At 48.5% G+C, this 26,455-nt stretch overlaps 1 protein-coding gene across 2 annotated transcripts; it reads right to left on the reverse strand.

Moving 5' to 3' along the window:
* Window positions 1-195: 195 nt before the first annotated feature.
* On the reverse strand, window positions 196-22,154 carry L3MBTL2 (L3MBTL histone methyl-lysine binding protein 2). Of its 2 annotated transcripts, XM_075499969.1 has the most exons (17): window positions 22,066-22,154; window positions 20,087-20,351; window positions 19,708-19,841; window positions 19,244-19,367; window positions 18,156-18,235; window positions 17,097-17,214; window positions 16,606-16,740; window positions 15,815-15,903; window positions 13,910-14,141; window positions 13,104-13,183; window positions 12,396-12,500; window positions 11,045-11,192; window positions 10,079-10,161; window positions 3,835-4,069; window positions 2,996-3,061; window positions 1,926-2,048; window positions 196-1,027 (listed from the first exon to the last, which is right to left on the reverse strand). In XM_075499969.1, exons 1-17 carry the CDS (start codon window positions 22,114-22,116, stop codon window positions 918-920), a joined length of 2,178 nt encoding a protein of 725 aa, XP_075356084.1. In that variant the 5' UTR covers window positions 22,117-22,154; the 3' UTR covers window positions 196-917. The 2 variants fall into 2 exon arrangements, with proteins under 2 accessions (XP_075356084.1, XP_075356095.1); XM_075499980.1 differs by lacking the exon at window positions 2,996-3,061.
* Window positions 22,155-26,455: the final 4,301 nt, after the last annotated feature.

Consider the following 26,455-nt stretch of genomic DNA (forward strand, 5'->3'; position numbering starts at 1 on the left):
TTACCTACTGCATTCTTGCGATATTCAGCAGAGCTGGCAAATAGACAAGGGAAAGTGCACTGAAAAAGCCTATTGCACACCTCAAAAATAAAAAAATCCCCAAACAGCACAAAACACTGTTTACTTATACCCACCCACTTACAGCCGTTTTCTCCTCCCCATCTTGGCTAACCCTGCTGTTTTGGTGACCTGGAAAACAATACACAAGCCTTTGGCCTCTTCCTCAAGTTTAATTCACAGGGCTTTAGGGTACAGATCATAGATCAAATTTACAGTAGGACTACTAAAAAATTAAAAATTCAAACTGTGCACCATGTCCTCTGCAGTTCTGGGTTCAAAAGCAAGAAATTATGACACTCAAAAAGGTCTCTCGCTCCCTCAAGAGGGATCATCATCCCTTTTTGTTTTTTTTTTTCACCTCTTTCCACTCTACCTGTCCTGACTTTCTTGGGGGTTGCAGGGCCTAGACCAGGGAGCACAGCACCGACGTCCTAAGAGGGCAGCCGATTTCCTGATGCACGTGACCTGCACACATCATCTCGGACTGCAGCTCGCCACCTCCAGCCACGGCCGAGAAGCCAAACTGCCCCTTCGTGCTCTGGCAGCCTCTTTCCCCATTGGGAGCTCCTGCTTGGAAAGGTGCCTTCAAAGCCAGGCACACACAACCCCAGCAGCCACCCTGGTCATGCTCCTCAGCACGCCTGCGGCCTTTCTGGAGTCCATTTTCCGAGGCTTAAAATTACAAGTTGGGGGGAAATTTTCTTGCACGCCAGGAAAGCAGAGTTGTGATGTTGCAGGGTGGTCTGCCTCAAAAAGGGAAGGCTCTTTTAGTCTTCTGCTTCCCTTTGCCAGGACCTCCCCAAAGAGCCACAAGGTGAAGCGCAGGCTGCTGTGGGCAGCTGGGCGATACTCCAGGATCAGTCTGTGACCTCCTGCTTTATGCTGCTGACAGGAATAGGAAGCTCCGTGGCTCCAAACTCTGCTACTGAGGGGTCAATGGTTTCTTCCTTTACCTGCACGGCAATGACTAGCAAGAGACAGAAAGAGAGAGGGAAAAATAAATAAGTAAAATCAACCCATGCTGCCTTGCTCTACCTGTAGCACCCCAGAACCAGCTCTGTTCATGCAGATACTCAAAATGCCCCACGTTTCCAGCCCACTTCTTGAGGGTCCCTTACCACAGGCAGCCCTGTCTTGCTGGCACAAATCTATCCATGGTCACAGCAGCAATCAGCATGGGACTAAACCCTGGCAGCATTCAGCTGCCTGGTCCCAAGAACAATTTCTCCTAGGGCCAAGGAAGGAAAAGCTAGTGTGGTCCATTCTCTACCTGCCTAGGTCCACACAGGAGAAATTAAACCTTTGTGAGCAATGGGGACCTTCATGAGGCTCCATCCCCACGTGCACAAAGCACCTCAGCCACCCTCTTCCCCAACACCCACTAGGGTGGCAGGTGACCCAGCTGCCAGATGCTCTTCTGGTCACCACATCTCTTGGTGCTCAGCACGATGGGCTGTGTTCACATGCTGCAACAGCCCTTATGGGGACTGGGATTTGACAGCAGACTTTTGACATGTCTGTCTTGACTCTCCTCCCTAACTGACCTCACACAACCAGACTGCTCAGTAGGGCAGCCAGGCCCTCAGCAGGCATCAGCAGTGTCAACATATCCAGCTATACTGGTGTCACCAAACCTCCTCAGGAGGCAAAACCTCCCAGGGGAAGATGGCAAAGGCCTTCTTCCACTCTCTCTTGTCTCTGGAGGAGTAGTGAAGGACATTTGTCATGTACTGCCTTTCCCTGCCTGGGGGCACCCATGACTTAACGGCCAAGAGGCAGCACAGGCCTCGAGAGGGCCGGTGGCACGCAGGGCTTATGCGAGGGAGTTGCATGTGGCTGCTGGGTAGAGTAACTCACTCCCTTACTCTCATCAGGTGCTGGCTCTGGCAAAGCCTTGCTGGCAGCTTTTGCTTCGCGTTTCGTCTTCGAGGCAGAAGGCTTCTTGACAGTCTGCTTGATGTTGCGGGTTTTGGCAGGTAACTTTTTTCCTTAACAAAGAGATAACAGAGTATGGGGAAAAGTGTGGGTTTTTTCCCCTGTAAAATCAGCAACCCTGCTCCACTGAGAAACCACAGGCCAGGGACCAGCACAACCGACCAGCAAGCTACACGGTCATTAGCTGCCAACTGGTTACTCGACAGAAATGGCCTACTGGAGAAAAACTCTATAGTCATCATCTTAAAATACGCTCCTCCGTGTTCTCCTTCATTAAAGGCAAGGCACTTCAGCGTGTGCTTAACTTCCGAGGAGCGGGTCCTGTTGGAATCAGTCTAGAGTCAGCTTTGCTTACCTGTCTGGGTCTAGTCCTAGGCAATGGGCATGGTGGCTCCAAGGCATGGACACTGTAGCATTAATGTTTTCATTTTTAGCTGACGTTTTTATTTAGGTTGAACGTCTTTATATTCTTTAGATGTCCTTTCCTCTCCACCCCCCAGGAAGGAATTTCTTGCCTTTCTACACATGATTTGCCACAGCTACTGCAACAATGACGACAACAACGACAAGATGAAACAATAACATGGTCCAGCCCCACTACTGGCCTCTTCAGCCATCTTAAGGCCTTCTTTCCCTCAGCACGAAGCAGGCAGGGTTGCTCTCCAGCTACCCTCCAGCTGCAGCAAACAATCTCCCTCTGACCACAGACACAGTGGGGAAAGCAGCACAACCTCACGCCTGGAAGCAAGCGCCATCTATACCTCGGCCAACAGAAAACAGACTGCAAAACAGACCCTACCCACACACACAGCTCTCTGCTCTCTTAGGCAATGGGGGCGGTTAAGAAGGATGAAGCTGTGCTGTCAAACCCACAGCTGACTGAGGGCATCCACAGCAAGACAAGGCCTCTCTCTCCTGCTCTGACAGGACATGGACAGGGTTCCTCTAACTGGGCCCAGCCTGCGAGCGAGCGGGAGGGCACTAATCAAACATCACTCACTCTTCTTTCCATAGGGTTTCTTCTTCTTCTTGGGCACCTCCTTGGCCTTCACTGGAGTTGTGGGCTCTGTCATGGAGACGAGAGGGAAACGAAAGCCAAGTCCCATAACCAGTAGGTAACTGGGATGAAGTGACATAAGCGAGAAACAAGATATACCCGTCCCCCCGAGCCAACGCCCTCTTCCCGAGACAACCAGCTGAGGGGAAAGCAAGGCTCTAAGCGCAGTTGCTGTCTGTGCTTCCAGGCGAGGGCCCAGGGTGGCAGGCTGGGGCAGCATAGGGGAGAGAGGCCCAGTAGAGATTTGGCAGGGGCAGTAAAGAAACAAGATTTGTAGCTTGGGACAAGAAGGAAAACATCTGCAAAGGTGAGGCAGTGGCCTCCCTGCGACAAGGGCAGGAATAAACTTGTGAGAGGGATGCTCTTACCTTTTACAGACAGAGTCAGAGAATTGATGAGAAAAGGGAGCAGGGGCCGAGGTCCCCCTGCTACCTGGCTGAGGTTGTAAGTACACTTAGTAAAAGGGAGCTGTGCAGGGATAGGACCACCTGGAACTCTACCCAACTTCATCAGGAGCAATTCTCTGTTGGCGTGCAGGTGGGGGAACAGAGGGAAAACAGAGCCAACCTCAAATCTCAGGCTGTTTTCTCCCCACCACAGACTCCTCCCTTTGCCAGCTGCTAGAATGTGTGGCAGCAGAGGAAGACTTACGGTAGCCAGCACAAATCAAGGAGGCAATTTTCTCCTCCCTACCAGGCCCAAAAAGGAGGAGCCACTCACAGAGCAGGAGGAAGGAAACCTTTGCCTCTAGCATTAGAAACCACAGTCAAATCTTCACTCACCTGGAACAACAGGTGGTTGAAGCTGGTAACCTGTCAGCTCGCACCACCCCACAGGATAAATGTCTGGAGACTCGCAGTCCACCCACTGGTCATACTCGTTGTCCCAGCCATCAAAATGGATGCTAAGGAGACGGTGGACTACACGCTTCACTGTGGCCACGCAGATGAGTCGGGGCTCCATCAGGTCCACTGCTTCCACCTTCATGCCTGCCTTGAAGCCATGGTTTGGACAGTCCTGGGTGCAGAAAAAATGAAAAAAGAAAACCCAAGGGCATCGCACCTAGTCCAAACCCACACCCAGCTACCAGCAGCCTAGAACAGCTACAGGCTTGCCTCCAGCTTAAAGCAAGCAGAGAGAGAACAAGCCCACAGTCACGCAACAGAACCAAGCAGTCGCGTAACAGAAGGGGGCACACGTGAACAGATTGAAGGCCAGCTGTGTCCTTAGTGAATCTCAGCCCAGCCTTTAGGAACAAGATCCTGACCTAGGGGGAGCAGCAGGCAGCCATTAAGGGACACCCAATCAAACCCATTAACCTGAGATTTCCCAGGGCTATCAGAAAGATCGGCACAGGCCCAGGTGCAGCAGCAGTTTTACTGATGCAAAGCAGACCCCCTCCACCCAAGTGCCAACCACACGTCCACAGGCAATAAGCAGTGCAGAAGCCACCTGGAGCTCCTGGAAACACTAGAGAATCACAGGTCACACTCAGAGGGACCAAGATATCATTACACCCACAAAGGTATGACACTGCTGGTCCCAGCCAACCAAACAGGGGCTTTGCCTGGAGAGCACACACTTCTGTGCTTTGCTGACTGGCAGCAAAGAGCAGCCCAACAGAGACCCTGGATATTGTCTGCCTTGACTTCAGGAAGACTTTTGACACTGTCTCCCATAAGATCCTTATAGAGAAGCTGATGGAAGTATGGGCTGGGTGAGGAGACAGTGAGGTGGACTGAAAACTGGCTGAGTGGCTGGGCCCAGAGGGTGGTGATTAGTGGCATGAAGTCTAGTTGGAGGCCAGTAATTAGCAGTGTACCCCAAGGGTCAATACTGGGTCCAATCCTGTTCAACATCTTCATTAATTACCTGGATGACATGACAGTGTCGTGTCAAACTCAGCAAGTTTGCTGGATACAAAACTGGGAGGAGAGACTGATATACTAGAGGGTTGTGCTGCCATCCAGAGGGACCTTGACAAGCTGAAGAAATGGTGTAACAGGAACCTCATGCAGTTCAACAAAAAGAGATGTAAAGTCCTGCACCTAGGGAGGAACAACCTCAGGCACCAGCACATGCTGGGGGCCAAGTGGCTGGAAAGCAGCTTGGCAGAAAAGGACCTGGAGGTCCTGGTGGACACCAAGTTGAACACGAGCCAGCAATGTGCCCTTGGGACAAAGGTGGCTAATGTATCCCTGGCTGGATTAGTGTAGTCTAACAGAATTTATCTAAACTATATGAAGTAATGCAGAGCGATAGGAAATCCCATCAGCCTTCTATGAGAGAGTGTGAAGTAGCTCGAAAATGGACTGATCTGGATCCAGAAGATGATAGCAATTCAAAGTTATTTAACATGCTGTTATTGGTCAAGCAGCAGCAGATATAAGAAAGAAATTACAAAAGGTAGAAGGTGCGGATGGAATGACAATCTCACAGTTACTGTCAATCGCATATAAGGTGTATAAATTTTCCCCAGCTGATCCTCTGGTTCCAGTCAAGCTGGGGAATGAAATAATAAATTTTTTAATTGATAATGGAGCCACACATTCTGTAGTAACTAATTTTAGGGGACCCTTAAGTAGAACTAAAATAAACATTGTTGGTGCCACAGGGAAAAAGACTTTAAGGCTGTTTTTGCAACCTACAGAATGTTCAACTGGAAATACTAAATTAACTCATGAATTCCTTTATATGCCAGAATACCTCCTACCATTGCTTGGATAGGATTCACTTTGTAAACTTAATGCACAACTAACTTTTTCTGAAGACTCTGTTCAGTTGCATATTCCTCCAGAGACTGCCTGGAAAGCCCAGATACATTTGTTAACCAAGAGAGATCCTAATGAAGAAACGAGTATTTCAGAGGAAGTACTGAGTGCGGTCACACCTCTAGCTTGGGCATTGAAGATACCTGGATGAGTGAAGAATGTGACCCCGGTAAAGACTGAAACCAGGAGCTCAACGGGTAAGAAACAATACCCCATTAAGCTGGAGGCCCAAAAAGGATTAGAACCTATAATAAGCTCCTTTTTAGAACATGGATTGTTGTGAGAGTGTCAATTGGAATTTAATACTCCCATCCTACCTGTAAAGAAGCCCTATTCTTCTGAATATAGACTGGTACAGGACTTAAAAGAAATTAATGCAAGGACAGTAGATGTCCACCCTATGGTTCCAAACCCATATACCCTCCGTACTACAATGCCTAACAGTAATACTTATTTCACAGTATTAGATTTAAAGGATGCTTTCTTCTGTATATACCTGTGGATGAGCAGAGCCAGACCATCTTCACTTTTGAATGGGAAAATCCAACTACAGGACAAAAGACACAACTCTGCTGGACTGTCCTTCCCCAGGGATTAAAGAACAGCCCTGCCTTGTTTGGTAACCTACTAGCCAAAGAATTGGAACTATAGCAAAATGATCATGATGCTGTAACATTGTTGCAATATGTTGATGATTTGCTAATTGGTTCTGACAGTTATGAGGCACGTCTGGAAGCCACCATCAGTTTGCTTAACTTTCTGGGCTTGGCAGGGTATCAGGTTTCTAAGAAAAAGGCTCAGATTGGCAAAAAAAGGTCCAATATATGGGGTTTGAAATCACCAAAGGACAGAGAGAATGAAGTACGGAAAGAAAAGAGGCGATTTGTAGAATTGCTGTACCTACATCAAAGAAGCAATTAAGAGGATTTCTGGGAATGGCCGGATGGTGTTGCTTATGGAGTCCCAATTTTGGACTAATTGCCAAACCACTGTATGCTGCTGTGAAAGGACCTGAGGGGGTTCTTGAATGGACACCTGAATGTAGGAAGAGTTTTGATGAAATCAAAAGGAAACTCATGGATGCTTCTGCTTTGGGACTCCCAAATTTGAGGACTGTGTTTGTACCTCATGCTGTATCTTCCCTCCTTGAAAATAAAGGGCATCATTGGATCTCCCCAAGCAGGTTAGGTAAATACCAAGTGGTGCTGCTCGAACAAGATGATGTTGTAATCTCCCTGACCTTTGCTCTAAATCCTGCAACTCTGCTAATTTCTGAAAAGATGATGGAAATTCTACTCAAGAAACTGCACCAACAAACACACTCGGGAGCAGATGCATTGGTACTAATTGCCAAAAGACACGTCATTGGGCCAAGAATGCAAAGCCTAGCGGATATAATAGTTAAACAGTGTGCTATTTGTTGCGCAATAACCCCAAAAGTGCAAAGAAAATCATGGGAAGAATCATAAAACAAAGAATAACTCCTGGGGAATACTGGCAAATAGATTTTATGAAATTGCCAAGGTGTAATCTGTATAAATATTTATTGGTAATGGTAGACCCAAAGCTTTTCTGGTTGGCCCAAAGCTTTCCCTTGTCACACTAACAAGGCTAGGGAAGTGATTAAAATTTTATTGAAAGAAATTATCCCCAGATTCAGTGTTCCAGAAGGTCCGATAACGGACCCTATTTTATTGCAGAAATAGTGCAGGGAGTTTCTAGATTTCTAGACATTAAATGGACTGTCCTTGGAGGTGACAGTCCCATGGCAAAGTAGAAAGAATGAATCAAACACTAAAAAGACAGATTTCTAAAGTGTGTCAGGAAACTCAAATGAGATGGGTAGATATTCTACCCATAGCATTAATGAGAGTATGAATTACACCCACAGTTAGGGAATGTGTTAGTCCATTTTGAGATCCTGTATGGGAACCATATCCAATCAATCATTTAATCACGAAGGGAGATGAAATGCATATAAAGGGACAGGCTGTAATTAAAGAGTATTTGATCTCTCTCTCGCAGAATTTATCCTCCCTGCTTAGGTACCTAAACCAGAAGACTCCCATTCCCTTGGACACTCCAGTACACCCATTCCAACCAGGAGACACTGTCTATGTACAAGCTTGGAAAGATGAGCCCTTGAAAGAAAAGTGGAAAGGACCTTATACAGTGCTATTAAAAACTTATACAGCAGTAAAGGTGAATGGGATCGACTCCTGGATTCATTATACTAGAGTAAAGAAGGCGCCAGACCAGGACAAGTGGACCTCCATGCCAACTGCAGAACTGAAACTCTGACTAACCAGGGACTGTTGATGAATTGTATCAAGGTTTTTCTTTTAGAATACTATTATTGAAATTACTCCTAGGACACTCTTGGAAAGCGTTATTAGTTTAGCATAGTTATAATGAAAATTGTATCTCTGACATTGATTAACCTAGCATTTACTTTTTGTAACAGAAATCTAGTCTTAAAACTTGTCCAATCTTTTCGAAGAATCCATAATGTCAGCAGTATAATGGCCTGTTCACCATTACTTAAAACTGCAGCGATCCCCTCGAGTGGGGAATTTTAACTTTAGATTAAAACTGAAGCTTTCTTCAGTTTCCAAATGACCTCCTTTCAGAGTCGAATGTGGTTGCACAATCTAACAGGACAAGTAGAACTATTAGCGAATGCAACTAGAGCAGGATTAAAACACTCAACTACAGGAAACTTCAAAGATGACGTTGCAGAACAGGCTACCCTTAGATTTAATATTATTACATAAGCACAGGGTATGTGGGTACCTAAAACTGAAAAACAAAATATTCAGGCCTCTAAACAAAATATTACAAATTTTTGGATTCTCCCTAACTGGATAGTTGGCAAGTTTACTTCAAATGATAATTATAATTGTACTCTTCATGATCATAATCTGTATTATTGTTAGTTGTGCCTTAAAATGTGTTAGATGACTAATTGTATAAGTTATGAATGAGAACTAATAATGAAACATATGAGGACTATGAAGAAAAGTCTCCTAGTCTCAAAGGGGGGAACTGTAGTCTAACAGTGTAGTCTAACAGGAGCTGGTGGAAGGCCAATGCTTACGTAAAGCTGATAAGGGGGAGTCAGACTGGAAAATGGAATATCTAAACAAGAATTACTGTTCTTGGGAGAGAAGCACACATCCTGGAGAAATATGCAAGCTAATTAAGATGTTTTGGGAACCATCTGAAACAACTAGTAGAAGTGTGATAAGAAGCACCCTCACATGAACTAGCCTCATTATAATACTAAAAGTCACACCCCTCGAGCTGGAGACCCCAGCCCAAGCAGAGACCCCTCACCTTTGAGCATGAACAGAATATTAAAGTAGTGCTGTAGCTTTAAGTTGAAATAAGAGACATGTAGACCAATAGAAAACTGCTTTGTGTAATTACTTATGCATATGCATAACTAGATTGTATAAATACTGTACCTGCATGACTGAACTTTGTGCTAGCTTTGTGGAGCTACCACCTAGCACCCATCCCTGCACAGACATGAAATAAAAATACCTCTGCCCTGTGTGTATATTGGCATCTCGCACACCGGGTAAACAACCTCACACTTGTGGGATAACATCAGGAGGAATGTTCCCAGCAGATCACGGGAGGTGTCCTTCCCCTCTACTCAGCACTGGTGAGGCCATACCTGGAGTGCTGGGTCTAGGTCTGGGCTCCCCAGTACAAGACAGACATGAAGATACTAGAGAGTCCAGCAAAGGGCCACAAAGATTATGAGGGGACTAGAGCATCTCTTATATGATTAGAGGCTGAGAGAGCTGGGACTGTTCAGACTGGAGAAGAGAAGGCTCAGGAGGATCTTATCAATGTATGTGAATATCTGAAGGCAGGGTACAAAGAAGACAGAGCCAGGCTCTTCTCAGTGGTGCCCAGGGACAGGACCAGAGGCAATGGGCACAAACTAAAACACAGGAGGTTCCCTCTGAACATCAGGAAACACTTTTTACTGTGAGGGTGACTGAGCACTGGCATGGGTTGCCCAGAGAAGTTGTAGCATCTCCATCCATGGAGATACTCAAAAGCCATCTGGACATGGTCCTGGGCAACCGGCTCTAGGTGACCCTGCTTGAGCAGCAGTGTTGGAGAAGATGACCTCCACAGGTCCCTTCCACCTAAGCATTCTGTGACAGCCAGAACTCTTGTGCTCTTCCTTGCTGACTGCAAGCATCCCTACACATCTCTTCTTCCTGGCAGCACTCACTGTGTTGAAGAGCCGTGCTGGAACAGGTCTTGATTTAGTCTTTTCCAGGTAACTTTCCCAGTTGAAAGTCTGTGCATCTAGCCCTGCAGCAGAAAGAAACGGTCAGTGGGAAAAAGGCAGACACTGGGCAGACCAGCTGGCAGAAAAGGCAGAAGAGGCAGGAAGGAGGCATAGCAACTGGTTGCAAAGCAGCTTCATTAACCAGCATATACAGCCTGATCTTGGACGTAAATCTAGCGCACAGATTCCATGGCAGTCTAGCACTCCGCTCCAGCAGGCGAATACATAAAAGTGCAAGCTGCAACTCTGAACACCTGTGTCAGTCACATATCCAGACCATAGAGAAAGGCGAGGAGAAGCAGCAGGCAGGAAGAAGTATGTTCAAGACACACCACTAAGACCAGTCTTTCTCCCACCAGCAGGAACATCGGCGTAAGACAGAACAGCACTGCACAAGTGTGCTGCAACACAGAAATTCAGCCCAGGCCTTTTTGGGTATGGCCAGATGAGGCAGTAAAAACACAGAGGTGATTGCCTCTCAGGATTTTGCAGAAGTATTGGTCTCAGATTTATTCATACAAGAAGAATAGAGGTGACTCCTGCCACTTTTAAGTACTGAGTCATGCAGCAACGGCTCTACTTATCCCTTCCCACCCGCCTTGTCCTTTAAACCTTTGATTCTGTTCAGTTTGGGGATCGTATAACTCTCCCACTGATCTGCCAGGAACTAACCACCATGTCATTAATGCCCTCTGGAGATGTCACTTCCTTCCATAAAGTACCAAGACTTGGTATATGGGCAGAACTCAAATGGACAGGCTCTCTGAACCAGCCCTATCTCCCTGAAAAACAGGCAGATCGGGACCTTGTGGTTTTGATTCATCTGAACCTGACACCTCTCAGAAAAGCACAGCCCAGCGGATTCTGCACACAGGTTTGTACCACAGGGCAGAGTCCAAATCTCACCTTTTGGAGGGGTCAGATCAATGCTGTTCTTCTGACAGAAGTTGACGGGGAAGATGGCGTGTGAGGAGGCATGATAGCAGAACCAGTCAGAGCCATCAGCAGATGTGGCTCCATCAATGCTGATCATGAGATACCCGTCCAAGAGGACCTGAGATGGGAGTGAAGGGCATGAGTGTAGAGCTTCACTTGCTCTAAAGCCTCTCCTCTCATAGGATCCTCCCAAGACTCCCCACAAGTGGATCACAATTGCCACTAGATAGTAAAATGCAATGTTATATGCTCCAGGGCATGCAGTAGCTTCCTCTGATATGTTAGTCAACACAAGCTAATCCCCAAAGTGGGGGATTTCTGCAGGACTGTGACCAACACTAATAGCCTTATGAAAAGGATTCAGCCAGAAACAGTCAGGAGCAATGTTCTCCCTCAGAAACAGACTTTATTGGCAGCCCAGAGACCCTCTACACCAGCCAGGTCATGAATTTGTTACTGGGCAAAAGGGAAGGGCACCACCTTCAGACTTGCCACTTCCTGAACAGCAACAAGACTTGTCCCATCCTGTCACTCACTGGTAATTGGTGCCTACCAAGTGCAATAGGCACGTCTGCCCCAACCTCTTCCAATTTCCAAGCAATGGCTGAAGGGAACATTTTACACACACAAAGAGCTTTCCTAGCATCCCCCTGCCAAACCCCAAGTGTCAGAGTCCTCTGCTTGGGTTCTACAAGGGCAAACAGCTTCTTGAGGGAGAAGCAAGAAAAGCCCAAGTCGATGCTATGCTTTAGGACATACAACACACCTCGCTGAGGAAACCTGACCAAGCAATTTACTTCCCAACACTAGCACAGGAGTAGAGCTCACTACCACCTCATCAAGAGAGATTGCAGGAGACACGTCCATCCTCAGCTTCCTACACCAGTGAATGCTGCCCATACAGATACACCCCAATCCACACAACTCTTCCCCTCTCCTTTCTCTCCTCAAGGCAGCACTAGAGAGGCCTCTCTTTATGCACTCCAAGAACTGGAGAACAAATCTTCCCTACTGCATGCCCAAGGGTGAAGGAAGGGTGGCTGGCAGTCACACACACTGGGCAGTTAGCTTGCAGACCAAGCATGCTTATCTTCATGCTGTCCACTTAGGCACATGTGGACAACTGCTGGTCTCATCAGCTTCTCAGACCTCTGAGGCAATGCCCCAATTCCCTCCACACACCAGCTCCCTACCTCTCTTGACAGCCCTCTCCTCTCCCTCATGAAAATCCTACCCAGTCTTATACATTTGCAAAGACCTGAGGAGAGGCTGGGTTATCTCAGGTAAACACAGTAGGCCCCCTTCTGCCCACTGAACTTACCTTGCAAACAGTGGCCACACAAATGTTGCCCAGATTCAGGGGGTCAATAGCCTCCAGTTTCATGCCTTCCTCAAACCATCCACCTTCAGCATAGACAGCTCGTACCTAAGGGAGACTCTGGTATACCATGTGCTGTCAGGGGTATGGGACAGTCCCATCCCAACACCAGTCATGCCAAGTGCAAACAGGATTAGAACTTCTTTACTTGGCTCAACCCAAGTTGCAAGGGGAAAGAAGAAAAATTAAAAGAAATACAAAAAGAGGCAGCCAAACCAATGCTATGTTTGTGTCAGCAATCTCCTGCCAAGGCTCTGGTCAGAGAGTCAGGCCCAGCACTCAGCCACTGCTCCACAGCAGAGCAAGCCTCCTTCTCATCTCAGTCCTTACCAGTACGATCCAGCCCCTTGTCTGAACTGGTCCCTTCCATGCAATCACCTTCCCTCTCCAACTCAAAGTTCCAAGCAACTGCTTGCCCTTCAGTTGAGTACCTTAATCCGTCATTGTCTTTTAGTTCTTCCATCTTTCTATTTTGACCTACCCCTGCCCAACCACAGCCTTGAGACACCCCAAACACCTTACTGCCCTATAGCTGTAAGAGACAAACAAGCCATCCTCAACAACCCACAGAGCAGCATATATACCCAAGGAAGGAAGTGGTATCATTGCTTCCTTTGCTGTGGCCAACACAGAAAGGCAGACTCGTCCTACCTTCTTAAACAGATAGGGGACAGCATCACAGTAAATCTTCCGGAAGGTGGGATGGTTTGCCATGTCACTGCGTTTTTCTTCTGTGAGGAATGGAAGAAACAAAGAGAGGTAAGAAACCTGCAGCAACTGCAGTAAGAAAACACACTGGCTATTAATTATCTGGTGAAAGCTCAGCAGCTATAAAAGAGCTAGATCAGAGACCATGGGAAGAGTAATAAAAAAACCAAAACAGAACAGGTCAGTCCCTCTACACCTTCCCATAACATGGGCTATGATGCAGGACTTGCTCAAAAGTAGATGAATGATCTTTCTGAGAGCTAGTGATAACACCTCTACATGCAGCTGTAATCACAAGGGAGAGGCAGCAAGTAAGGGAGACACAATAAAAAGGATCAGCAGGGCTCAGGTCTTGTTTTTTCTGCCAGTCCAAGCTGATCAAGAATTCCTCTCTGTAAAGTCCAGAAAAAACACAACCTGATGGCATCCAGTCTTACAGAAGCCAGCATGAATTTTCTCAAAAACACTAGACATACTTGTGATGTTGCACACTGCATTCTCACACTGTGGGGACAGACTACATGCTTCAGGTAAGAAACCCTACAGTCCCCCTGTGCCGACCTGTGGCAGCAGACTGCTGGGCTTTTATCTACACAAGGGGAAAAGCAGCAGACACATAACTGTGTAGACCTCATCTGTCAGGTCCTGAGGCAGCTGCCTGGGTCCCAGCATATCAAGGCTGGTGTCAACAGCAGGGCCCAGGCATCTCATAGCAAATCAGAAGATGCTTGTGGTGGCCTGATCCCTACCTGTCTTCTTCATGCTGTGGCCCACTCTCCGTGACCAGCCCACAGGATGGATGAGAGGACTCCACATGTGGCACCAGAAGTCATCATCGCTGTCACCGTCCTCATAGAGGAGTCTCAGTCTGCCCCCGATCACTGTGTCCACCACTGCCATGCGTGTCCGGGACACATGGTTCTTATCCACCACCTCCACCCGCATACCCTGCCGGAATGGGTACTTCATGCTCTCCGCCATCTGGCAACAACCAACAGAGGAGGTGAGATCAAATCACACTTGGTGTTTTCCTTATCCAAACACTTCAGAGAACAGCTTTCCCCACAGACATGCTGGCCAACCCCCTACACTGCCCAAAGCCGACTGGGAGACACCTCTGGGAAGGGATGCATTGGAGCAGGTTCATCAGGGGGACAGGGAGCTGCCAGCCCCACACGTGGCAGCACAGTTGGGCAAACGCACCCTAAGTCTCCCCTGTCCTGTGGCCCCATAACAGCTACCCCCACCCTTGCCCAGCAGCCATGCTCAGCCAGTACCTTGTGTGAATGTTCTGAGTGTGAGAAACAGACGTCACTTCTGATCAGCAGGAACTGAGTGAGGAATTGCATGCCTTTCTCAGTTATGAAAGAGACCATAAGGGTTTCAAGGCTGGAAGCAGTTAGAAGTGTAGCTTCCCAAACGGCAACAGGATTTTCAGTTGACTTTAAAAGAGGTCAGGCCCTTTTTGCTCTGATCAGAGGTTGAGCAACATGATGATGTATCTGCCAACTCCACCTCCAATGCCAGAGTTACTCTGCAGACTGACTCAAAGGCACAGGCACATGAAAAGAGCCACTGGCTGCCTTCCGATTTTTTTTTTTTTTTTGGACACCTTCAGTTTGCTGATACAGCCTAGCCCTACTCATCCACAAATACCCGAAGATGTTTATAGAACACCTGACATTTTGGCACTGGAAATCCCAGAATGCTGTGCAGCAACTAAGAGCCACAGCTCAAAAGAGACACAGACATCCAAACTAGCCTACACCTGAATCCAGAAGAACTTTTAAGGGATGATCTTCCCCTTCCACCTCCTGTTCATTAGGTGGGAGTGGAGATGCTGGGGGGAGAAAGATACTGACAACAACTGTCTCCCTCTACCACTTCCCTGCCGTGGTATGAGCTCTCAGCTACAAGCTGTGGCCCAGGCACAAGCAGCTACGAACATCCTCTCAACTTTCTGAGAAGCAACAAAGGAAACACCAACTACATCCAGGTCTCCAGCTCCGTGTCACCAATTACCTCACACACAGGAAAACCCATCACCTGCCTTCCTGCCTGCTGTCTCTGGGACTGTAAACCACAGATGAAGAAGACAAAGTTGCCAGCAACAAATGAGGCTCTTCTCTCTGACAAGGTCTAACCTCAATACAGGCTACACAAAACAACCACAAGAGCTACAAAGCTGGCGAGACCACGGCACAGCTGCTTCCATGCACTTCAAGGGAGCCTGCGCCCCTCTCACTCCCCACAGGCTGCTGTGCTACCAACACTGAAGGCAAAGGTTTCTGACTCTCAGAGCCATTCCCCAGCACTGAAACAGGGCAGGGAAAGGCCAGGTTGGAGCTGCATTGGCCTCTCCCTTCAGCAAAAAAGAAAACTCATCCCCAGTATTTTCCAGCAGAGGTTGACATGACAACAGCTTTTAAAGCTCACCTATGACCGAAAGGAGAAATGGTTGTGCTGACAGAGCATAGGGGCTGTACCATTACTTACAGCATCATGACAGGTGTCTCACTGCCCCTGTCCTGCCCAGGTTTCGAGGGGACACATAGAGGAGTTGCACAGATCAGAAGCAGAAGAGACATGTTGCACATGCATTTCTTGGCTTTGGCTTCATTTCCACACATAAAATGACAGCCTCTCACATTTACCTTGATGTGGAAATCCACTGGGATGGTCCTGGCTCCCACCAGTTTTTTCATGAGGTAACTTCTCCAGTCAGTGTACTTGGCATGGATAGCTACATATGCACAGGGAAAAAGCACATCTTTATGACTGAAGGAATTACAATATCACACCACACCTTTCTTCCTCTCTGAGAATCCATCTGCATTAAAAGGCCTTCTTCATTTCAGATCCTGTACCTGCTCTCAGGCAGACCCTGTTCTGCAAGCTCACCCCCACAACTGGCTGCAAGGGATCACCATTACAGAAGGGACCGGGCCACGCAGACACCCAACTCCACTGATCTAGATGTAGAAGTGGTATTAGAGCAAAACCATGCAAGCCGTACCAAGCAAACCTCAGCTTGCCAGAATTCTGCTAAACTAGCATTCCTCTCCTAACCGCTAGCTGAGCAGTGACGGGATCCAGTGCGCTCCCCAGAGACACTGTCCAAGATGTAGGACCAAAAACTTCCCCCAAAGGTTAAGCCTAGCCACTGTGTGGGTCAGAAGGAGGAACAGCTACCTGCATTAGCCTCTGTCCACAGGTCTGACACCAGCTCTGCATTCAGCACCCCCAGGGTCAACCAATAGGAGATGCAGAGGGAGCAGTCCAAGCAGTCTCCACTTCCCAAAGAACTAACTGTTCCTTGTAACTGGGAGCACAAATGAAGCTGTGCTCCCACGTACAGTGGGAGCATCTGTCCCACTTATGCTGGGTATAAACCAAGGCTCCTCCATGCCCAGACACATGCTGACCCCTCTTGCCCCACACTCACTTTGTGGTGGTACCAGGATTTTGCTGTTGATGGCACACCAGCCAATGGGGTGAATATCCACTGTGCCCAAATTGCACCAGAAGTCATGGCCAGCATCATTCTCAAAGCCCTCATATCGCAGAAGGGCCCTGTACCCTGCCAGGACAGAGCAGACAACCAGAGAAAGGCATTAGAGGCCAAGAATTTCTCCTCTCCCTGTTGGGTGCCACAGGCTTAGTCCCTACAGCATGGCCTTCAGAGATCTGCATAGGTTATCAGAGCTTCTCCAGCCATTCTGGAGGCAGAACCATCCTTGCATATAGCCCAGCAACCAGAAGAGGAACCAGATGCTGGTTTCCTCCCACCCCCGCACTGTGGTATTTCCTGTTCCAAAATCTCTCAGCAGTTGCCAAGCTCCAGAGAGTTTTGCTTGACCAGCTACACTCGGCTCTCTAAAGCTTCCCTCGGAGGTTAGCCATCCCCAGCTGTCAGGAATTACATTGGAGACATACCTACAGTCTGGATGACAGACGCAATCCAGTACACGCGGCTGGGGAGCACGGCATCACTGTTCAGCACTTCCACTTTCATACCTTTCACCACATCATCCCACTGATCGAAGAGCGGCACCTGAAGGATTGAGGCAGACACGTTGCAAGAGGAACCTTGACAGTCAGAGCAGGGCTCAGGCCTTTGTTCTTTCAGAGATATGTTTAGGCCCTTACCTAAAGGGCCTAATACCTTAGGCCCAGGTTTACATGCATAACCCTTCCTATATGTGCCAACAGCTTGAAATGCAACCAAACTGCCCCAACATCTCACTGGGGTGTTCACAGAGGATCCCAAAAGGCAGAACATTGTATAGCAACACTTAACTATTTCACTGCCAGCTGTCCTATTATCCCAAAGTAGCTGCTGCCATTCCGCTTATGGTATCAAAATCCCTAACCATCAAACTGGTGTGTCTTCCTGATCTATCCTCAAGAAAAATAAAATTTCATCAGTATTATCACAGATCACAACTCAAAAGGAATGTAAAAAGTGAGTCTTAATACACAGAGAGGCTGGGGCTGCTATAATACCCAAGAACTGCCATTCTTCCATGTATGCCTCAGCTACTTGGCCCACAAGGATTGCAAATCAGTATGATAGGAACCAGACATGCTCGAGGGGCAGCTACTGCCAGGCCCACATAAGCTGAGCTCCTCCCCGCACATTACCCTGGGCTGTGCTCACCCACACAAACCGCAAAGGCAACCAGGAGCTTTCCGTTATCCCCCTCAGTCAGAACTAATTCTGTCCCCAGCCAGCACTGGGCCATCACCACTGGCAGTGCTTCTACCAAGTCCCCCCTCTACCAAGTGCTTCTGCTTCCTCCCCCAAAACTCCTGGTCCCTCTGTGGGACTCCAGTTCTTAGCTGTGAGAAGCCCCGACTTCCTTCCTTGCATCAGCTGGGGCTTAATAACCAGCTCCCCAGGTCTCTCCCCACCACTTGTCACAGGAGTCTGGAGAGCCCCATGCATATGACACGTCCCATGCACACTGCGAGGCACAGCAAAGAAGAACTCACATGTTTGAAGCAGCTGACAGGAGCTGCCTTGAAGCCATGCTCCTGCAGGTACTTTCCCCAGTCAAAGCCCAGGACAAGTGCTATAGGCAGACATGAGAGAAGAAAATCAGGTAAGATTATAGAAAAGGCAGAGTGCTCAGTTACCTCTGGACTAAAGCTTGCAGCCACATTGTGGCCTGCTCTGGGACAGAGCCCTCTGCCCCAGCACACAGGGACTCTGTGTTCCAGTGCATTTTCCCTGGTGGGGAACTAGATCCTACAAGTACATGGGGACCAGTCCTCACAAAAGGCACAATATATTATTAATCAATCCTTGCTGTCACTTGCTTTTGTGGAAGCAGGGGCAGGAGGGGCAAAAAAAGCAGTCAAGTCCAGCCCAGGGCTCGAGCACTCCAGGGAGAGCAGAGACTGCATCCTGTCAGCGCTAAACCACTTAGCAGCTTTGCCTCTCAGCAGCAACACTGCAGGGTCATATCAGCAGCACTTGCTTCCCTAGAGGGTGCTAGGAAAAATCAGAGGAAGTACTGGGATATTAATCCCATGGTCACTCCTGATCCAAGGCTACATCTCTGCTCCAGCAGCAGTCTGCTCAGGGATCAATTCCTGCTGCCACCCCCTGGGGCTCACTTTTGCCCTAACATAGCAGCTTGCTACTCCTTCAGCTGCAGTGACTGGTTGTTCCTTAAGTTGATCAGTGAGTGACTCGGGTTAAATATAACTCCACAGGCAACTGGGCAGTGAACGGCTGGGAGCAGCAGGACACCTTTAAGTCAACTTTGCCAGCAGAAGTCAGCACCTTGTGGGACTGTGACTACAGAGCTTACGCTCCAGGCCGAGTTGCACCAGGAGCAAGGATGAGGCTGCAATAGTAGATGGGCAGGAACCCGCCAGGGCTCCGTTAGCACTGGCAGGGAGAGAGACATGTCCTGTGTCCTGCCAGCCTGTGTCAGAGCGATCCACACACATTGTTTCAGTACAAGGCAGTGTATCAGAGGGGAGGGAGAGTAGACTGTAGAGCTTAGAGCCCTCCAGGTGTCCCCATTTCTGTGGCTCCAGTAGCTGCATCTCCTCATGCCTCCTACACTCACCATCCTGGCCTGTCAGTGTCCCATCTGCCAGCTGCCCCGTGCCCTGCGAATGGAGGAAGGCCCCGATCTTGGCCGACCAGGCTGCCTTGTGCAGGACTTTAGCTTTCTTCGTTGGTGGCTTCCCCTACAAAAGAAGGAACATTAGTGGCACAAGAGATTAAGCCAGTCCCTGCAACTGGCCAGCAGGGCATGCATCTCTTCCTTGGAACGATTTTCAGGTTACTACAGTTTTTACTAATGGTCACAGGAACAAGAAGAAACAGCAGGTAAAATATCAATGTGTCCTTCCTCAGCTTCAAGGGAGCATCACCTATCAGCTGGCACACATTCTCTGGGGACTTCAGGCAGGAAGAACAAGCCACTGGTAACGGCAGTCTGATCTTTAACTAGAGAGCAATCACGCACCCCTGCGTACAGGCACATCCTGCTCCATCCCCAGGGAAGAAGGAAGGGGTCTGACTCACCTGCAGTCTGGCTAGGATGCTGGCCTTCTTGGAGTTTGAGGAGTAGCTTCTGGAGCAGGAGACGCTGCAGAAACGTTTGGTCTTGGAGAAGAAAGCCTCCCTGGTGCCCACAATGCCACACATCTCACACACAGCTGAGAGAAGGAAGGCACAAAAACGTGAGCAGTTGGCAGGGTCAATAAACTACAGGGACAGAGCGAGCCCAGGTAGCCCTCATTACACACAGCAGCTCCCCCATGTAGCCCAGAAAATGCAGCCTCAATCCAGTGCTGCTCGCATAGCATACTCAAGATGCAGTCATGCACCCTTCGGCTTCCCCCAGCCCTTGTTCTTTCCATCATGCACGTGCTTTAGGCACAACAGGCAGGCAAGTCAGTACCTGGCTCGGAGCCACTGTCCTCTGTGAGCCGGCCTGTGGACGGCTGGTGCACAGGAGAGGTTGGAAGCTCTCCAGCTTCCCGGTCTGCCACCTCATCGTCACTAGACTCATCCAGACAGGAGCTGCTGTCGCTGCCCATGCTGCTGTTGTAGCCCCGGAAGCTGTCATAACCCCCAAAGATGTCCAATTCATCATCCTCCTCATCGTCATCACCCTCCTCCATCCGCTCCAAAGATGAAGTCTTGTGGCAGAAGGTAGACACCAACTGAAAAAAGAGCCAGTCTGCTTTAAAACAAGAGATTTTACACCACACCCCACAACAAGTCTGCTTTCACTGCTGGGGGGCCTCCAGGACCGGGGAGAGGCCTTGGGGTGAGCAAGGAGTCCACTTAACAACCCCAAAGGCAGGAGACTGAAACCCTAGCAAGGAAGCTATTCCCCTTGCAGCAGGGCCCTTTACAGACATTTCACTGGCTGCATTCTGCTTCCTAAGAGCAAACAAACAGCCAGGGAGCTGCAGCTACATAGAAAAAAGTTTGAGGAACATGGAAAGAATACAGGGAACTACACTGCTACACTAACAAAGAAAGAGGAGACCGTGTCCTTCTAGGCACTGTCTCTCCCAACAACTGCACAGCAGTGCAAACACCATCAACATTAAAGTCACTGCAAACTTCCAGCGCAGAGCACAAAGCTGCACACTCTGGTCACCGTAGCTCACAAGACCAGTACAGCCTGGATGTCAGCAGGACAAACTCGACTCTGGAGAAAGTTCAGGTTCTCTGGAAACTGCATAGTCCATAGCTGACCTCAGTTCAGAAGCTGCATCAGCAGGATAACAGAACAGCATCTGTTAAGAGGTCTTCCCTACAACCAGATGTCTTCACAACTAAACATCTTCACTAGCTCTTCATACTTGCTGTTACAGCAAGAGAGCAGAGAGGCAGTGACTGAAGAAAGAGCACAGAAATCCAGTGACTGTTTCTGAGACTAGAAGAATCTTGAACTGGGCTCCAAATAAGCACAAAAGAAGCTGGGAAAAGGTGTTAGCAACTCATGAAAGAGCAGCAAGAACTCAGCATCAACAAAGGGAGCGATGGAACAGAAAGGTAGATTAGAACAGCCACGTGAGGCACCAGGATACAATTATTCATCCAAGCGGGCAACAACAAAAGATCAGCAGCAAGTCCATCACCTTCCAGTGCTAAATTCTCTCTGATCCCTGGCTCCTGGGTATTATAATAGGCACGTGAACAGGAAGATCAGACTTCACTCACTGCTGTCTCCCCACATCCTCCCTAGTTTTCACACAAAACAGATCTAAGGTACCCAGGTTGCTCCCTGAAGACAGAGTTGCTCTCCTGCAGATCCACATTCTCAGACAGCGTTCCTGACACCTGAAAGGCCTGAACTCCTCAAAAAAGCACATTCATCTCTTTCTCACCCCTTTCTGGGGGTGCACCTTCCTTCAGCTCATAGGAAGCGAGCATCTTTGGATCGTTACTCTTCCACCAAGCGCGAATGAAACTTGCGGACATGTTACAAGTTCCCAGGCCTGACGAGCGGGGACAGCACCACCCGCAACCTCCTCAGGGAGGCGAGGGGGACGCAAGTCCCATCCCGCCCGGGTCAGACCCATCACCCCCTCCAGCACCAGCCCGGCCCCCTGCAGCGCAGAGGCGGGGCGGGCGGCCACACCGGCAACCACAACAACAGGAGGGCCAGGGGGAGGCGGCCCGGCGCTCCTCGCCCCCTCCCGGCCGCGGGCAGCCGTCACCCCAGTACCACACCGCAGTCGTTACCCCGCTAACGCAGCCCGGGCCTCGCGCCCTCCCTCAGGGCACCGGGCGGCCCAGCCCGGTGCCCCAAGGCTTTCTCCAGCACCCTGCGGGCAGCTCCGCGGCTGTAGGAGCGGACGACCTCCCTCCGGCCCGGCTCCGACCCCGGAGGAGCCCCCAGCCCGGCCCGTCGCCGCTCACCTCCCCCCGATCCTGCTCCATGGCTCCCAAGGCGCCGCTAGCCCGCCTCATGCGCGGGGAGCACGTTCCCCCCCCAGCGACGCATCTGATTGGCGGGAGCCGGGAAAAGAAAGCCAATCAGCGAAGAGCTTGTTCTCGCCGCGCTCCCCGCGGGGCACGACGGGAGCTGTAGTTCTTTTTCCGCCACGGCGGCGGTGAGGAGCGGCCATGGCACCTCACCGCGGTCCCACCCAGGGGCGGAGGAGAGGCCGGGCACCGCTCCCGGCTCCCCGTGCACGGCGCCGGGAACTGCTGGCGGGCCCACCCCATCCGTTCTCGTAGTTCTGGATTAGGTCTCTCAGTCCCAGAAGCTTGTGTAAGCAACAAAACAAATGAAAAAAACCATCAGCGTGTGGGTGCGAACGTGGCGTCCCTGAAACAACGTGAGCTCCATGGAGATGGACAGCTGGAGTTGTGTGTCTTAAACGTAACCGAGGATGCACACAGCTTCCTAGAATCTTGGTAAGGATTTGGTTTTAGATGGGAGGAATGCCTTTAGCGTGGCAGGTACCTAATGTCACACTAGCAACGCCTTTGTCCCTGTCCTGCACCGCTGACGTACCCAGCGTGTCACCCAGGCTGGGGAACCATCAGTGGGTGCTGGTAAGCGCTGCCAGCCAAGCAGGGTGCAGAGGACAGAGAACTCGCTCGTTCACTCCCACCCTGCCCTGCCGTGTCCAAAAATCACACGGTAAATAACCCACACGAGTTAATACTGCTGCTCCCCATGTCCTCAAATGATCAGTCTCAGACATTTTGTAGTCAAATAAATGTAGTCAATTAAAATTCAGTATTATACAGCTATGTATTCAGTATTATACAGCTATGTGGGAAGATTCAGATGCGAGAAGTACACTAGAGCTGGTGGAAGGCCGAGGCATACATAAAGCTGATAAGGGGCATTCATACTGGAATGTGGAACATCTAATCAAGAATTATTGTCCTTGGGAGTGAAACACATCCTGAAGAAATATGTGAGCTAAGACATTGTTACAACAATCTGACCTCATTAGTAGAAGGGTGATAAGAAGCACCCTTACGTGAACTATCTGCATTATAATACTAAAAATCACACCCCTAGAGCCAGAGAACCCAGCCCAAGTAGAGACCCTTCACCTTGGAGCATGTGTAGAACATTCAAGTAGTACTGTAGCTTTAAGAGTAAGGTACAGAAATGTAGACCAATAAGAAACTGTTTTATGTAATCACTTATGCATATGTATAACTAAACTGTATAAATATTGTACCTGTTCGAACGATTGCTGTGCTAGCTTTGTGGAGTTACCACCTAGCACCCCACCTTGTGCAAAACTTGGAATAAACTGATATCTCGGCTCTGTGTGTGATATTGGGTGTTGCACACCGGGTAATGAACTCTGTTTGTGAGACAACAATTTCATGCATAAATAGATATTTTATTTGGCAAAGGAACTATTACCTATGCAAAAGAGGCCTTGAAGTGCTTACTGTGCTATGCAATTGGTTTTAAAGTTTTTACGCATTTATAGCATAGCTTCTTCATAGTACAAATGCTTCTCTCCCTTTCAGCTTTTTTTTTGCTCATGGAAAAGTAGCGTGGTCCTAGTTGTACTGATAGCAACATCCCTCATCCCAGCTCGCTGTCAAGAACAGCCAAGAAGCAAGTGTCCCTCCATATGTTTCTGGCATTGATTCTCTTTTATGCAAAAGGTAAGTTCCCTGGAGTAAGTGAACTATTTCCCATTCTACTCCTTTTATTCTGTTATCACCTTCATTGTGTTGACATTGTAAAAAGAAAAAAGAAAAAAAACCACCTGTACTCGATGTTCCTACTCTGTACAGACTTCGTAGTGAGTAGCTAAACAAATAATGTGTGAAGCACACACACAGTTCCTCTCTTGTGCATATAGTATGGCCTTAGTTGCAGGCTAAAGTAAGGCAGCATGGAAGAGGTTCATTCCAAAGACTTACCTGTGTTATGGGTACACATGGATTGCTCTTCCAGGCAATCCAAAGGCTGTAAGACAAGGCTACAGCCTGTCACTCTAAATGCAAAGGAGTGTCACTATCAGTGTGAACCACGCTGAGGCTCCTGGGTGGCGATTGGAGTCACAGCCTAATTACAGAGGGACAGTGGCGGGGAGCTTGCAAAGCCTACTGCCTGCAACTTGATCAGCAAATTTCCGTAGCGTCAGGGGTCCTCCAGGTTCAGGTTTTCCAAACAATCCTCCAGCACTGTTAAGAAACAGAAAATTGCTTTTAAAGTATTTAAATGATGTAGTTGATAATGAAATAAATTATAATGGCTGTTATTCCCTTGCAAATACTGCTAGACAGTGCACTGCATGACAGACAACAAAGCTCTTTCCAGAAGACACAGATACAAAATTAAAGGTTCATTAAATCTTTCTACTGCAATAATCTTTCATGTAACACTTTAAGAGCTATGGCTGGTGTGCATCCCCTGCTTCCTTCCCAGAGCTGAACAAGCAGCACTGCTCCCTTAGGTCACAGACAGGGTGGCTCAAGGCTTCTTGAGAGCTTAAGCAAAAATGAGTTCTGTCTTGATACGGAACAGGCTTAAAGGCAGTCCCCATCCCATGGCTGTTCATTTGTCATTGTGGTTCTAAATAACCTTTTCAATAAATATTAGTATTTAAATAATTTCATGATAATTTGAATCAAATTCAAATTGATTAAGGAATACTTATATTCTCTCTTTAATAATAAAAACTTTGTTCTGTACCATTAATCATAATACCTTTGTAAAGCCAGCTCCTTTCTTTAGGGATATAACAGCACTGACAATCTCAAGAAACCAAACCCCAAAACTTAGATTAGCCTTCACTTTTCTTATCTCCTTCCCTACTGCTGCTCTGGATCTGGTCTCTGTTTTGATGCCATCTGAAATAAAAATTTTAGAAAGATCATTATAAAAAGGCTGCTGTCAGGTGAAAGCACAGAAGGAGTCCAGGATGCAATGGGAGGGATTATTCCTGCAGGGCAGAGGCCAGGCTGCTTTCTCAGAGCTGGACGCAGGCACTCAGCTCAAAGTTGTGCAGCTGGAGAAGCTTTTTGTACTTCAGCACCAGCTCTGTCCCTCATCACCACAACTTCCTTTAGGACCATTGGAACACTGGTTCTTTGTGCTTGTCTACTGGGACTGTCCCCTCACCCATGCTCTGGGGTGAGGAACTCATGCTCCAGATCCCCAGGCTTCATAAATTCATCCACTGCTCCTCCAGAGCCTCCTTTTTTAGTTTTCTACTCTCTGTCATTTCAAAGAGCTCATGAGAATCCTGGCAGTCCATGGGCCTAGTTTCACTTCCAGCACCAAGTGGCAGCCATTCTGGTTACAGGGCCAGCTTCCAAATTCTTAAGTGCAGTGGGAAGTGGCACGTGGCTTTAGTAATGCTTTTCCTCTCACTTCCTATGCTGACACTGTAAGAAAACAAAAAAGATTGCAAGGGTTTCATTTCTGTCATCAGCACTGGGGAAGGCAGCCATTTTGAAGAAAAAATGTTTATAGACTTGTAACCCTTAGTCATACATACGTTCATGATACTGTCCTTTGGAAAAGGAAAGTAAAGTAGAACAGCTCAGCAAACCCACAAGCAAACAGAAAAAAATAAAAAAAACCCCATGTGTGCTGTGTAACTTTTGGCAGACTAATTTTACAAAGGTAACTGTGAAATGAAAAGAGGGAAATGGTCACCACCACGATGACCATGGACAGTACAGGATGCCCCTGCACCAGGTAGTCAGTAACCCAACTGTTCTTACTTGCAGACATCCCTGGCTGGGGCTGTCCCATGTTGGGCCCTTGATTCATGGGAGCCTGTGGCATGCCCGGAGCATTTGGGATCATGTTTTGCTTCTGCAGCCTGGTTCTTCGTTTCTCCTCCAACTCCTTCTGAATCTTATACATTCTCTCAGCTAGCAGGTGATAGTACTCCGCCTGTTGGGAAGGAATACAAGTCAGGAAAGGAGATGACACACACATTAAGTAAAGGCAACAGGTCCCAGTGATCCAAGCTTGGAAAACAGCCTTCCACACACACATTTCGCCTTGGGTGGGGGTGGCTCTCCCTTTGCAGGGGCTGCCGGGCAGACAGGAGGGCAAAAAGGTGCACTGCTCAGGGCATTGCTGGCAACCATTAGGCCAACACCGGACATTTCTCTTCTTGTGTCCAACACTTCTTTGGGTGCCCTCCCTCTGAGGTGGGGAGGGTCCCTCAATGCACACAATTATTGTTATTTTTTTTAAATACCCCCTGTATTGATTTGAGATCCTCAGGCAGAATCTTACGTCGCAAGTGCAACGCAGCCAGCATGCCGGTTGTGTTTCCTCAAGCGAAGGCACATCCTGCAC

This window comes from Mycteria americana, chromosome 1 (genome assembly GCF_035582795.1).
Source record: "Mycteria americana isolate JAX WOST 10 ecotype Jacksonville Zoo and Gardens chromosome 1, USCA_MyAme_1.0, whole genome shotgun sequence".
NCBI lineage: Eukaryota > Metazoa > Chordata > Aves > Ciconiiformes > Ciconiidae > Mycteria > Mycteria americana.

Excerpts from the sequence above, each read along its gene's own strand:
- L3MBTL2 (XM_075499969.1), bottom strand. The coding sequence starts at position 22,116 with ATGAGGCGGGCTAGCGGCGCCTTGGGAGCCATGGAGCAGGATCGGGGG. Across the intron at positions 19,842-20,086 it reads GGACAGTGGCTCCGAGCCAG|CTGTGTGTGAGATGTGTGGC; the intron begins GTACTGACTTGC and ends TCCTTCTCTCAG. Across the intron at positions 4,070-10,078 it reads CAGCACGGCTCTTCAACACA|GACTGTCCAAACCATGGCTT; the intron begins GTGAGTGCTGCC and ends TTCTGCACCCAG.